Raw genomic sequence first — 13181 nt, 5'->3', positions numbered from 1 at the left:
CCACCCCCCAAACTCGGAAACCAAACCCAGCTCGCTAACCGGCGGCGGGCGGAATAGAGCTCCCAGGCTCCCGAAGCTCCCCACATCTGGAGGATGACGACCCTCCCCTGCCCACATCTGGAGAGCATCCAGCTGCACACCAGTGGGGCGCGTCTCCTCTCTTTTCCTGGCCTGGATCCCAACCCCCCAAGGAGGACTGAGGTGTGGGTACCGAGGTGGGGCTCGCCTGGGGTATCAGCCAACCCTGCTCCTGTCTCCGCTCCTACTCCGAAGCCCCCTACCCTCCTTTGCAGCCCCCCTCTCATCTGCCCACCTTCCGGGCTCACTTCTCCGACTCACCTGGCTTTTGGTCCCCTCAGGCGGCGCGGCCCGCCCCCCTGCGGCCCCCCAGCCCGGCAGTCGTGCCCCGGAGGATATGGGTTACAGACCGTGCGGAGACACCAGCTCCGCGGGCGGCTGTCCTGGCTCAAGTAGAAGAAAACCACCGGGGCCAGTGCAGGGTATGGCAGCCCCTCCGCCTCGGAGTCCACGCTGCCCGGGTCCTTTTCCGCCGACCCCGGCCCTGGCCGGCCCACGGCCCCCGACAGGTCGTTGAGCTGCATGAAGCTCCGGGGCTGTCCTGACTCCTCGGCGCCCGCTCCATCCTCCTCCTCGTCCATCCTCTGGCCAGCTGGGGCCCCGGGTGGTTTCGAGAGGGGCAAGGGGCGCCCCTCAGAGAAGGTGTCCTCACGCAACCGGGGGGCCCCGGCGGGGGCGCATCTGGGTAGCTCTAGGGCGCAGGCTGAGCCCCCGGGGGGGCCAGTTCAGCCCAGCTCCCCCTGCCCGCAGGGGCATGCTGCCCGCGGGGCGCCGGGTCGCAGGGAAGCCCCGCCCGGCGCGAGTCCCGCTTCCCCAGGGCTTCTGGCCCCCCCCGGGCCGGCTCCCCCTCACTTTGTTCCGGCTTCTTCGCTTCGCGCCCAGGCTCCGGTCGCCAGATTCGGCACTACCTTCGGCGAAGCGGCCCCAAAAGGGGGAGAGCGAAAGGGGGGTGGAGGGTGAGGGGGGCCGAGGAGGGGCGCCCCCTCTTCCCGCGGCGCAGCTGGAGCAGGATCTAAGGGGTCAGCATCGTCCCGGCTCCGCGCCAGCGGCGGCGGGGGAGGGGAGGAGGAATCTCCTTGGGGGTGGGTTTGGAGGGGGTGGGGGGCGGCTCCCTTCTCCACCCGGCGGCGGGCTCACGGTCCAGGAGGGGCGGGGAGGTGGTGGGGGGCCGTCCCGGGCAGGGGTGGAGGCGGAGATGCCGCCGCCGCAGCCGCCGCGGTGGCTGCCGCTGCCGTAGCTGTCGCCGGCACCACTGCCTCCTCCTCCGGCCGAGACGCGGAGCGAGCAAGCGAAAGCGGCGGCGAGGAGCCCGGCGCACACCACAGCTGGATCCCTCACTCCAACTTCAAGCCTCGGCCCCGCCTCTCCCCAGCCAGCCTCGCAGCCAATCGCCGCGCGCCGCCGGCCCCGAGCCGCACTCCCATTGGCCGGCTGCCGTGGCAGTGCGGGCGGGGGCACCGGGGAGAGAGCCACAGCTGGAATCCGGTTCCCACCCCAAAGCCCGGGACCGCCCCTCTCCCCTCCCCTTGGCCCTGGTGTCCGCTCCCGAAAACTGGAGCCAATTAGAAGGCTACCCAGACCGAACCCACTTTCTTATTGGCCAGTGGGGGCTCTGGGACTCCTCTGGAGGAAGCCCCAGGGAATCAGAGTGTTTGGCGCGGGGTCCTGGGATAGCGCCGCCGGCCCCCGGGCATCCTTTGTCCAAGACCCCAGAATTGGACCGCAGCCGGAGGGCGGGGCTCAGCTCTGGGAGGGCCCGGTGCAGAAGGAAGGCAGACAGCCCGGTGTGAGGGGTGTGACCAGGGTCCTAGAGCGAAATCCTGGGTCTCTACCCGATTAATATCCCACCCTGGAGTTGAGCCTGGGAGCGGGACTGAGGAAGGGGCGAGCGGAGCGGGATGTCCCGGGGGTAGGGCTTCAGGCTGGAGGAGGCTGGTCTTAGGAAAACGGGCGGAGCCCAGGGAAGGCTGAGGCATCAAGGTCTGGGCGTGGCCTCCACCAACCTCTTGAGCTTGTTGTTCCTCCTCCCAGGTCCATTTCTGCGGCTTTGACCCTAATCTCCTAACTCTAACCCTCTGACCCTGATCTCAGGTTGACACTCCTGAGCTTCAGGAGAGGGCTTCGTGCTTGAACACGTGGCCCCAGGCAGGTCACGCCGGACCCAGAGCCCGGATCTCCAAGAGCAGCTGCGGAGCAGAGGGATGTTCCTGCGAGGGGACCTGCCAGGGTCTCGAGTGTGTGGGAGGAGGTAGAAGCATAGATCTGGGCTTTGCCGACTCTTAACCTGCAAAGTTCCACCAAGCCCCCACTCCGTGCCTCAGTTTCTCATTCCCGAGTTCCAAAATAGCTTATGGGGAGGCTGTCCGCAGGACAGGAGATTGGCGGGGCTACTCTCCTTGCACATCTCCACCCTACCAGGAGCTGGTCCTCGATGGTCTGCTGCTACTCACGCGCGCGCACGCACGTGGACCCCGGCCCTCCTCCCGCCTCTCCTTCCTGAGTCCCCGGGATCTCTGCGCCCCAGCTCCCTCTTGCCACCAGCTCTACCGCTAAAGGCTGTGGGTACCCGGGAGCGGGGTTCTGGGCGCTGGGGTGAAGTGGGGCGGGGAGGGCATCGAGGATTAAGACGTCGGGAAGCGCTTCCCCACCTCTGCGGGAGGTAGACACAGCGGAACCAAGGAAGTCAGTTCCCTCTCCTGAGACTTCGGGGCCACTTACGCCACTGAGGAGAGGCAGAGGGATGGACCGGATGACCTCCTACACCCGCCATACCCCCACCCCCACCCCCGACTCCCTGGCGTTTTTTGCTCCCCTAGGGCTGCGCCACCCACGGCTCCCGCCGAGTGGGGTGCGTGTCTCAGCCCCCTCCCGGGCGGGTTGCGGGGAGTGCAGTAGGGAGGGCAGAGCGGCTTCTGCCTCCTAGGTTGCCCTTTCGCCGAATCCTGCGCCGAGTTGTGCAAATGAGGCCGGGCTCATTTGCATTTCATGCTAATGAGCAGTTCCCTTAAGTGCCTTTCTCTCCTGGCGGGAGTCTCTGCCCTCATTCCGCGTGCGCCCGCGCCAGTCTTGAACTTTCAGTGGTCTTCTGGGAGAGGGGCCTATTTATGGTTTGCCCTCGTGTCTGACACCTTCCCTCTCGCTGGTCCGCAGTCTGCCTAGTGGCCTGCCCTTCCCAGACAGGATCAAGAGAACTAACCCTTTAAGGCCCTAACTCCTTCCTCTGAACCCATTTACTAAATCCCATTGTCAGGCGCATGCCTGATACCAGGGGAAGGAAAAGAGGAGACACGGAGCAGAAGGAAGATGGGACGGAGGGGCAGAAAACACCAAACGCACCCTCCTTCACAGCTGGACCTCCTGGGGGAAGAGGAAGGCTTAGTGGTCTTTACTGCACGCTGAAGACCCCAGAAAGAATGAGATATGTTGAACGGTTTCAGGCCAGGCTCTCACCCTCTCTGAGCCTTGAACATCTATCCATATGAGGCCAAAGGTACCTGCCCTGCCACCTCATTCATGAGGGTCAATGGACAAGAGGACTTTGCAAACTGCCTAGACCTCTCCCAAGCCAGGGCTGGGGCTGCCAAAAAGGCCACCTGTGCTTCACCGTGCTCCACCCTCCCTCCTTACTGCCCACCGGATCAGGCTCTGCTTGCCCAGCCCCCAGACTTCCTGGCCAGGCTGAACAGGGTCCAGCCAGAAAGGGGACCTGACCTTGCTGGCTGGAGCCCTAATCCTCCCCAGATGCGCCGGTGGCTTGCACCAAGGGCCCAGCTGCCCAGACCCGGGTCCCGTTGACCGTATGTGGCCATGACTGACAGTGTGCAGGGGGTGGCTGTGGTCCTGAGCAGACCTCGGAGTCAGTCCCATCTCCTAGCTCCTTCCAGCCCCGCTCCTCCCCACTGCTGATGTCCCCGCAAGCAGTGGCCCCGTTCAAATCTCATCTCTAGCGGCCTCTTCTGGCTCTCTCTACTGCTTGGCTCTGGGGCTACAAGAGTGCCTAGGCTCATCAGACCCCCAAAGGGCCCAGGGTTGGGGGTCAGCCCCATTATCCTACACTTGCCCTTCCCAAAGCATGCTTCCCAGTCCCCTCCCCCTGGTGAAAACTAGGTGGGGGTTCCAGGGCCTATGAAGATGTTGGGTGCCAAGGATGGGGCTTGTGAGTATCTCCCAACATTGAGGGAACAGGAGGAGATCACAGGAAGGCAGAGGCTTTCCCTAAAGCAGGAAGGACTCAGGTTTGGAGAAGGACTTCCAACCCAACAGATGCTCCAAATGAAAGAAAACTCTTTCCCTGGACTTAAGTGAAGGCAGGGGGATGGACCATATGACCTCCTGCAGGAAGGCTGGGAGCTGGACGGATACCCCAAAAGAAATGTCCTGATAAGAGCAGCTCCCATAACGGACCAGAACATATGCAAATTCCATGAAAAATAAAACCTTATATGAAGCATCCCCCTGCCTCTTCCCCAGCTTAAAATTGGAGGAGACAATGGGAAGGGAGGGCAGGCCCCTTTCTTAACCTTGCCTGAGGGCAAGGATTGGCCTTTCCCCTCCCGTGCAAGTACACACCCACACCACTGGTGGTCATTACTGGTCCCCTGACCCGAGCTTCACTCAGGTTGCAATGACCATAGAGCGGGGCAGAGTCAGCCTGGTGACCTTTGAAGGTGAAAGAGGAATCCAAGGAAGCAGAGGGGGCAGCTAGGGGCTCCCAGAAAAGGGGACCTGGGCTGCTGGCTCCCATGCTGGAGCCCGAGGCCCCTCTCTTATAAGCAAGGCTGAGGCCCTGAGGTTCCCGCAGGACGTTGTTAGGTTTATTCCAGGGTAAGTGGGTGCCCATGGTGGGGCAGCGAGGACGGCCGAGGTCACCTGGTGACAGTGTGCTCAGGGGTGGCCGCAGGCTCTGCGGGGCCCTGCAGGGCCTGAGTCTCTGGCCGGCTGGGAAGCTCCACCTTCCGCCCCAGCCCGAGGTGGGGGAGGCAGTCACTGATGTAGCAGTTTCCGTAGTTCACAGGGCTTGGTGATGGGCATCGAGCAGGCCTGGTTCTCACACACGTAGGCAGTGGCCTGGTCTTCTAGCCGTCGCAGGGTACGCAGGAAGGGCAGCTGGCGGGACAGGAAGCTCGAGGGGTCCCCATCGGCCAGAATCAGCACCTGGGAGAGTGGCAGAGAGGGTCACCTGGGGGCACTGGGACACCGGCAGGGCCCACTAGTGGGTGTCTTCTCCCCAGGCCTTCAAAGGAGCCGGAGATACTGGGGAGCTGAGGAGGGGAGGGGGCCCTGGCAGAGGAGGAAGAGGGTGGGGCCAGGCTCACAGACCAAACCTTGTTAGGGATGTAGATGGAGTGGACACACTGCAACAGAGCCTTGGTGTCCTTGGCCTGGGGGTCTCCACAGATCACGATCTGGCCAGAACAGAAAGGTAACTCCAGTGACAGGTGCAGAGGGGCTGGACCCAGACCTGCCAGGGCTTCCCCATCCTCCTGCCAGCCACCCTATACGCCTAAGAAGAAATGGGGACTCAGCTCAGCATCCCCCAGACCAGCTGCCAGGAGGCCGCATCGGATTCACCGCTCAGCAGGTGAGGACACGTACACACACACACACACACACACACACACACACAGAGGCAGAGATATATAGGCAAACATGCAAATATAAGCAGGCTAGCCTGAACGTGGGGCACACTCACTCACTCACACCAGCACACACTCAGAAAGGCAGGCACACAGTCACAGACCTCCACTCCAGAGTCATACACACCAGAGGGACACGCACAGCAGTACCACACAGAGACTCACACACAGACAAGCATATGTCTGCACACACTGTACCGCTGACCCCAACACACCGACACCCAGAGAATCACAGAGGCACACAGAAGCCTCCGAGAAACACGTCAGCAACCACAGGGACCCATATTTAACCCCTTCCTCGGACAGCCCCAGTCACAGGCCCTCACACAGGTACCTGTCCGTGCCGGAGGCCTGCTTCAGACACGCACTCACACAGACTCCCCCACCTGCACAGAGCAGCCTTACAGACATTCCCTCGGAGATACCTATACACACACTCACACAGGGCCACACATTCATGGACCTGAGCTCTGGGGACAGCCCCAGGGACTCCACTCCATGTCTCTATTGCAGCCCCGGCTCCCCTCCCACCCACGGTCCCTGCCCAAGTGCCCCACCTGCTTGAGGGTCTGCTGGTGGGCTGAGAGGGCGCGGACCATCTCAGGCAACGCCACGGGGACACGGCGCATGCGCTCAGAGAAGGCGGCCAATAGGCACACACACTTGTGCATCCAGTCCTTGTGTCCTGTGAAGCCGTGCAGCCGAAGCAGGTTATGGGCCGACACGGAGTTGGCGCTGGGCTCCGCACCATCCTGGTCTGCAGGGTGCATGGGGGGCAAGCGCTGAGAGGGAGGGTCATCGGGTCCCAGGACCCTGCTCCAGGACTGTGGCCAGGGCAGCTGGAGGGATGGGGTAGAGGAGTCCCTGCCCGCCGGCTCATGCCCCAGGTCTGAGAGTGTAATGCTGACCCCAGCAGTTACTGACCCTTTGCGCGCTCACATGCATCCTCAACTCCACCTGCTCCAGGCTGAGCTGTTGGCTCCCAGGCTCCCCGATCTCCCTGCTGATACCTCCCTCCGTCTCCCTCACCTCCCACTTTTAATCCATCGTGAATCTGCAGGGTCTGTGACCAGAACAGATCCAACCTGACCACTTCTCCCACCTCGTACTTCTACCTCGTCTGGGCCTTTGCTGACGCTTGCCTGGACCAACGCCACTAACGGCTTCGTACCTGGCCGCCCTGTTTCCCCTGCCCCCATTCCCTTCTCCACCGTCGGTCCGAGTAACATTCTTAAACCTAAACCAGAGCAAATCACAACCCACTCAGAACTCACCAGAGCCTTCCACTCCTTGCCACACCTACAAGACCCTGCAGGGATCCATCCCACCTGGGCATCCTCCCCTGACATGCTGACCTCTGCCCGCCCTGTCCTCCAGGGCACAGGCTGCCCACTCAGAGCCTCTCACAGGCTGTTCCCTCCACCTGAAATCCCTCTCCTGCTCCTCCAGGATCACACGGCCCCATCTTGCCCTCCAGCCCTTGGTTAAATGACTCCCCGGCTCAGCTGGGCCCCACCGTTGTTCCCTCAGGGCCCTTTCAGTCATTCAGCTAACGTTTATTGAGCACCTAATTATGTACCAGGCCTGCGCTAGATCCTGGGGATAAAGCAGTGACAACATCCTGCCCCCAAGACGCTTACATGTGAGTGGGGGGAGAGACCATTAACAGACCAGAGGTATCAGGTGATGCTAGATGCCACTGAGAAAAGTCAGGAACAGGGTACCTGGTGGGCAGCTCCTACTTCTCCAAGGCACTCACAGTTTTAACTACGTATTTGTGTGTGCGTTTTTGCTTTAAATGTTACCGTCTGTTAGTTGTCTCCCTTACTGAACAGTAAGCTTTATGAGGGCAGGGATGAAGCTGGCCTTGTTCAATCTATCTAGGCATGCCACACTGCCACTAAGCACGCTCACAGGATAGCTACATCCATCTTCATGTCAACCATGTTAGGGAATGCCAACATTAGCTCCACTTTGCATATTAAGAATCTGAGGGGACTTCCCTGGTGGCGCAGTGGTTAAGAATCCGCCTGCCAATGCAGGAGACACAGGGTTGAGCCCTGGTCCGGGAAGATCCCACATGCCGCGAAGCAACTAAGCCCATGTGCCACAACTACTGAGCCTGTGCTCTAGAGTCCGCGAGCCACAACTACTGAGCCTTCATGCCACAACTACTGAAGCTCGTGCGCCTAGAGCCCATGCTCCGCAATGAGAAGCCCGCGCACCGCAACGAAGAGTAGCCCCTGCTCGCCGCATCTAGAGAAAGCCCATGCACAGCGATGAAGACCCAACGCAACCAAAAATAAATTAATTAATTGATTCGTTATAAAAAAAGAATCTGAGGCTCTGAAATGCAACGAGACCAGCCCAATGTCACTCGGTTAATGAGTGGTAAAGATGTGAGCCCAGGAGGGCCTGGCCCCTGCCCATGCTGGCCCTTCACCACCACACTGCACTTATGCCTCCCCCAGGAAAAACCAAGCCCCGGTTGGGTCCAGGACCCCAGGCCAGCTCCACATCCTCACTGACCGTCCTTCAGACGCAGGGGCAGGCCAGCCCCCAGCTCAGCCTCACTGCAGAAGTAGCCGCCACCCCGGGAGTCCCAGAAGATCCTGTCCTGCGTGTCCTGCAGCCGCAGAGCCCACTCGAGCCACGTGCTCTCCTGTGAAGCCTCGTACAAGTCCAACAGGCCCCGCACCACGAAGGCGTAGTCCTCCAGGAAGCCCCAGCAGGGCGGGTTGCTGGGGGGACAGGCATTGGGGAGGAGACAGGACAGGGAGAGAGGAGCTTTCACAGAGGAGGCCCTTTTCACGTGCTTTTGTTTAACCCTCAAAATCTAGCTCTTGGGTAGGTCCCGTTAGCCCATTTCCCAGATGACCAAACGGTCCCAGGGAGATTAAGAGCTCATAGCGGGCAGAAAGCAGAGCCAGGACTAGTGCCCACCCGGAGAAGAGAAGAGGGGAAGAGAGAAAAGCATGGGATGCCCAGGGAGGCAAGCCTTCCTGGACTGTCCGGCCCCCCACCTGTGCTCCACGGTCCCCCCAGAGCCTGCATAGCAGGTCCGCATTAGGCGGCCACTGGCCACGTCAAACATGTGCTGCTTCAGGAACCTGGCACCACTGACGGCGCAGCTGATCAGCCTCTCCTGGCCCAGGACAGCCCCGGTCACGGCAAAGCCAGACACCATCAATCCTGGAGGTAGGAGACACGAGTGGCTGTGACGCCGGCTGGGGTCCTCCCAGTATGTCCATCCCAACCCCCCAAGCTCTGACACCTCCCTGGAGCAATAGGGTAAGCGGGTAAGAGTTTGAGCTCCAGCGCCAGGCAGAGCTGGGCTCCTGTCCCTGCGTGGGACCTCGGGTGGATTACCGTAACTCTCTAGGCCTCAGTTTGCTCATTTGTAAATTAAGGACAATGAACCTGATAAAGGAAGAATTACTGTTTAGCAGGTGCCTGTCATGCATAAGGGTCCTTATGAAGGGTAATTCTATAAACGGATCAGGCCTCAGACGGCCACCCCACCATTCCAGGCCGCCAACATCTTGCTGTCCAGGTGCGGCTTCGGCCGATGTTTCTGGGCCTGGAAAAGCTTCTCGAGGCCTGAGTTGAGTAAGGTCCGAACGGCCTCCACTTCCAGGCCAAAGCGGGCAGCAGTCAGCTCCAGTGAATACCGGACGGTCAGCACATTCTGGCCCTGCAGCTCCCCCTTTGGGTCCTGAGGAAAACAGCCCTTGTCCGAAGGAGTCCACTTGCCTGTCTGGCTCCAGGACCCCTCCCGTGACCCAGCTGCCCTCACCTGACCGGGGCTGACGTTGCCGGCCTCCGTGAGCCCATAGTGCTTCGTGAGGAGCTGGCCCGAGGTCAGAGGCTCGGTGGCGCCCAGCACGGGCTCGGGGAGGAGCTGCTGGACCTCTTTGACTGTCCACACGTAGAAGGCACCCTCTTTGGGCCTCATGCCCTGCTCCGGGGGCGAGTCCCCGTCCTCTGCACTGTAGAAGCCTCCAGACTGTGGGGAGGGGAGACTTGGCTGGCCCCAGCCTTCAGGGCAGCCAGTGGAGGCCCCGAGCCCTCCCGCAGCCAGACCCGCCTGCCTTAGTGGACACACACCCGGTGACTCAGGTTCCGAGCCACGTACTGCAGGATGCCTTTGGCAACTTCAGAGTAGAACTCATCACCAGAGATCTGATGGGAAGGAAGGAGGCTGTAAGCAGAGGAAACTAGGTACAAGGGGCAGTCAGCGTTCCCCCAGGAAGGGAGGGAGGGAAGCTGGGTAGTGGACATATGAGAGAGAATTAGGGGTGAGGTTAAGGGAGAGCCTCAAGCCACCAGGAAAGCCCTGCAAAGGGGCAGCCAGGCGTTAGGTGGACAGGCTGGGTCTCTGCTCTGGACTGGGATCAGGGGTCACCTGGAAGGCCTGTGAATAGGCCACCGTGAGCTGTGCTTGATCATACAGCATCTTCTCAAAGTGGGGGACATGCCACTGGCGGTCCGTGGAGTAGCGGTGGAAGCCCTGTGCCAGGAGGAACGTGGGGCTGGAGGCCGATCCCAGCTGCTGTCCCCGCCCCGCTGCTGCCTGCTGCCCTCTCCAGGGAATGCCTAGCCCCCCCTCACCTGCCCCACATGGTCTCGGATGCCCCCGTTGGCCATCATCTTCAGGGTGTGCAAGGCCATCTGCTGGGCCCGAGAGCCATCCTGAGTCAGCCGATGGCTGAGCCAGTAGGAGAACAGGAAGCTCAGGATCACTGCAGACACCGAGAGCAAGCGGGTGAGAGACCGGGGAGGACAAAGGGGCCGAGATCTGGGTGATCAGGACTTTGGCCAGGCTAGGGTTAGGGGTTCACTCAACAGGCAGTCTCTCTGGACAGGCTGAGGGTCAGGAGGTCAACCCACAGGACAGGTGATCGTTACCTAGGTCAGCACTTCCTGAGCCCCAGCCTGTCTGTCAGTAGCTATCTAGTGAAGCCCTGACTTGTGGTCTTAGCAGGGACCCTCCAATGCCGACCTAGGTAACGATCACCTGTCCTGAGGGTCCGTAGATCAACCCACAGGACAGGTGATCGTTACCTAGGTCGGCATTGGAGGGTCCCTGCTAAGACCACAAGTCAGGGCTTCACTAGATAGCTACTGACAGACAGGCTGGGGCTCAGGAGGTCACTGGCCAGACAGGAGAGTGGGAGGTTACTAAACAAGACGAGAGTCAGGAGGTCACTTACTAGGGCAGGCTTCAGAAGGCCAGGCCGGGGCTGGAGCGGTCACGGGGCGGGGGCACTGACCTGGCGTGGGGAACTTGGGGGCCTCGGCGAAGCCGCCATACTCCTCATCGTAGCTCCCATCCAGTTGCTGGAAGCAGCGGCTGCTCGTGGTGGCAGTGGAGGGTGGCAGCTGGCGGTCACCCATGCTGATCTCCGACCGGGCCAGCAGAGCCGCGGTGACACGCTGGCTGGTTTTCAGCAGGGGACTCTTGTTCTGTGTCCACTATGGGAGGCAGGGGCAGACCTGGAGGTCAGCACCGTTCCCTCACCCTTGACCCCCCGGCCCCCCACTCCCCAGCGCACACCCACCTGCTCCCGTATCCTCATCAACACCGTGCGGAAGCCAACTCGGGTCAAGCCATCCTCAGGGGGGAAATAGGTGCCCCCCACAAAGGGCTGGAGGCTAGGCGTCAACCACACACTCATGGGCCAGCCCCCACCGCTGCTGGTGGCCTGGCGGAGAGAGGGCCAAGGTGAGGGCAGCGGCCCCACGTGCATGGGCAACCGCTCCTCCAAGGGAAGACCACTCACCTGCACAAAGGTCATATACGCTTTGTCCACATCGGGCCGCTCTTCCCGGTCAACCTTCACACTGACAAAGTCCTCACTGAGCAGCCGGCCAATCTCCTCGTTCTGGAAGGACTCCTCCTCCATCATGTGACACCAGTGGCAGGTGGAGTACCCCACTGGAATGGGGTCACGGGGCCGGGGGGGCCAGTGACCGGTCAGAGGGGGGCCAGCCAAAGGGCCGCAGCTGAGCCAGAGACGCCCTGGCCTGTAGATTCCTGGGAGGCCCCCAGGCCCAGGGGACCCTTCCCTTAGCCACCACCACCCTCCTCACCCAGCCCAGGGAAGGTGGGTGCAGTACCTGAAAGGAAGATTGGCTTGTTTTCTTTCCTGGCCTTGTTGAAGGCTTCCTGCCCCCAGGGGTACCTAGGCCCGGCAGGGTGGGGCATCACTCACTAGCCCAGGCGGGTGTGGGCAGTGGGGGGGTAGGAGGGGTGAGGGTCCAGCTGCCCCGAGAGGGCATCAGGAGAGGGACTCACCAGTCCACAGGGTTGTAGGCATGTTGCAGGAGGTACGGCGACTTCTCACTGATCAGGCGGTTGGGGACTTTCTGGGGTGTGGACCGAGAGCAGTTAGTCCGGCTCCCCTTCCCTCCAGCCGACATGGGCACTGAACTACCGACCGTCACGCTTCGGTCCTTGTCCTGGGAGGAGCTACCCCTGTCGTGGGCAGGCAGGTCAGGTGAGGAGTCTCCACCGCCTCCCCCTACACCGCCCCCAGAGGCCCACCTGACCCCACCCTGCCCTCTGGCACCCCTCCTGGAACCCCCTGTTCCCAGTCCAACCCACCTTTCTGAACCACGGGGGAGACGGTGGCCTTTGCGCTCCCCCTTGTGTTTTTCGGGAGGTGAAGAAAGGTGGCTCATTGGGGGCTCTCTGCCAGGTTAGTCTCCCCCAACCTCTCAGACCTGGCGCTGGGAATGGTGATGACTGTGAGGTCAGGGCGAGTCACAGTGGGTGGAATGGTCCTTCCGGCTCCATTCTCTTCCCCTCACCGGGCCCCACCCCAGGGTGGCTGGGCTGGAGGTATCCCTCCGGCATGCCTGCCTGGGTGTGATCTGCGCAGGGAGGCTGCCGGCTGCTGGGTGTGGGACTGGGCCAGGTGAGGGGCAATGAGAAGAAACTCGGCATCAGGGACTCCCTCACTCAACATCCACCCACTGGGCACTTCTGGGGGGCCAGGTCCTGTGCCAGACACCCCATGACCCCCAAAGAATCAGAAACTGGCCCTGATCTCACGGGGCTCAGCCTGGGACAGTGGCACTGTAGGAGCAGGTCTAAGTAATGACAGGCCCCTGCGGCATTAAGGACTGTGACAGGCCAGCCCAAGGTGCTTTTGGATAAGGACCCTTGGCCCAGCATTGGGGTTCAAGGAGGGCTTCCAGGAGGTGGTGTCAGAACAGGGTCCCTGGGGCAAGCTAGCCCGGCAGCTGGAGGGGAGGAAGGGAGGAGGGGGTTACTGTCTGGGCCAGGTCTAGGGAGCGGACTCGGGGAAGTAGGCACAGGGTCGGGGGTGGGGAGGTGGCCGGGCAGGCACAGGGGACCAGAGCCGGGAAGACTGGTCCAGAGCGGCCCCTTTGCCCGCGCGTACCTGCGGCTCGCGGCGAGGACCGGCGCGGAGCGGGGCAGCAAGAGGCCGCGGCACCGCC

General features: G+C 61.8%; 2 protein-coding genes across 30 annotated transcripts in view; both read right to left on the bottom strand.

Moving 5' to 3' along the window:
- Positions 1-659, bottom strand: part of CACNA1G (calcium voltage-gated channel subunit alpha1 G) — a 62264-nt gene extending 61605 nt beyond the window's left edge. For all 28 annotated transcript variants that reach the window (XM_024743746.1, XM_024743814.1, XM_024743754.1 and 25 more), the window contains exon 1: positions 418-659. In XM_024743746.1, coding sequence (XP_024599514.1) covers positions 418-659 — 242 coding nt within the window. The remainder of the gene's footprint in view (positions 1-417) is intronic.
- A 4214-nt stretch (positions 660-4873) lies between these two features.
- SPATA20 (spermatogenesis associated 20) lies at positions 4874-13181 on the bottom strand. 2 transcript variants are annotated; one of them, XM_024746263.1, is made up of 17 exons: positions 13124-13181; positions 12322-12446; positions 12013-12192; positions 11835-11899; positions 11498-11652; positions 11276-11419; positions 10988-11189; positions 10326-10456; positions 10120-10224; positions 9822-9896; positions 9511-9720; positions 9237-9429; positions 8738-8906; positions 8244-8455; positions 6272-6471; positions 5403-5483; positions 4874-5232 (listed from the first exon to the last, which is right to left on the bottom strand). In XM_024746263.1, the coding sequence occupies exons 2-17, from the start codon at positions 12396-12398 to the stop codon at positions 5062-5064; spliced, it is 2370 nt and encodes a 789-aa protein (XP_024602031.1). In that variant the 5' UTR covers positions 12399-12446; positions 13124-13181; the 3' UTR covers positions 4874-5061. The 2 variants fall into 2 exon arrangements, with proteins under 2 accessions (XP_024602031.1, XP_024602022.1); XM_024746254.1 differs by having other exon boundaries at positions 12322-12462; positions 13124-13174.

Source organism: Neophocaena asiaeorientalis, unplaced genomic scaffold (genome assembly GCF_003031525.2).
Source record: "Neophocaena asiaeorientalis asiaeorientalis breed wild unplaced genomic scaffold, Neophocaena_asiaeorientalis_V1.1 scaffold1, whole genome shotgun sequence".
Classification (NCBI taxonomy): Eukaryota; Metazoa; Chordata; class Mammalia; order Artiodactyla; family Phocoenidae; genus Neophocaena; species Neophocaena asiaeorientalis.
The sequence above is the reverse complement of the archived record's forward strand: the minus strand, read 5'-3'. Positions and strand labels throughout refer to the sequence as shown.

What these genes read in the sequence shown, in the direction of transcription:
- SPATA20 (XM_024746263.1), bottom strand. Translation starts at nt 12,398, where the DNA reads ATGAGCCACCTTTCTTCACCTCCCGAAAAACACAAGGGGGAGCGCAAA. An exon ending in GCCTACAACCCTGTGGACTG is followed by an intron (nt 11,900 to 12,012) that starts GTGAGTCCCTCT and finishes TGCCGGGCCTAG; the next exon opens with GTACCCCTGGGGGCAGGAAG. An exon ending in CAAGCCAATCTTCCTTTCAG is followed by an intron (nt 11,653 to 11,834) that starts GTACTGCACCCA and finishes ACCCCATTCCAG; the next exon opens with TGGGGTACTCCACCTGCCAC.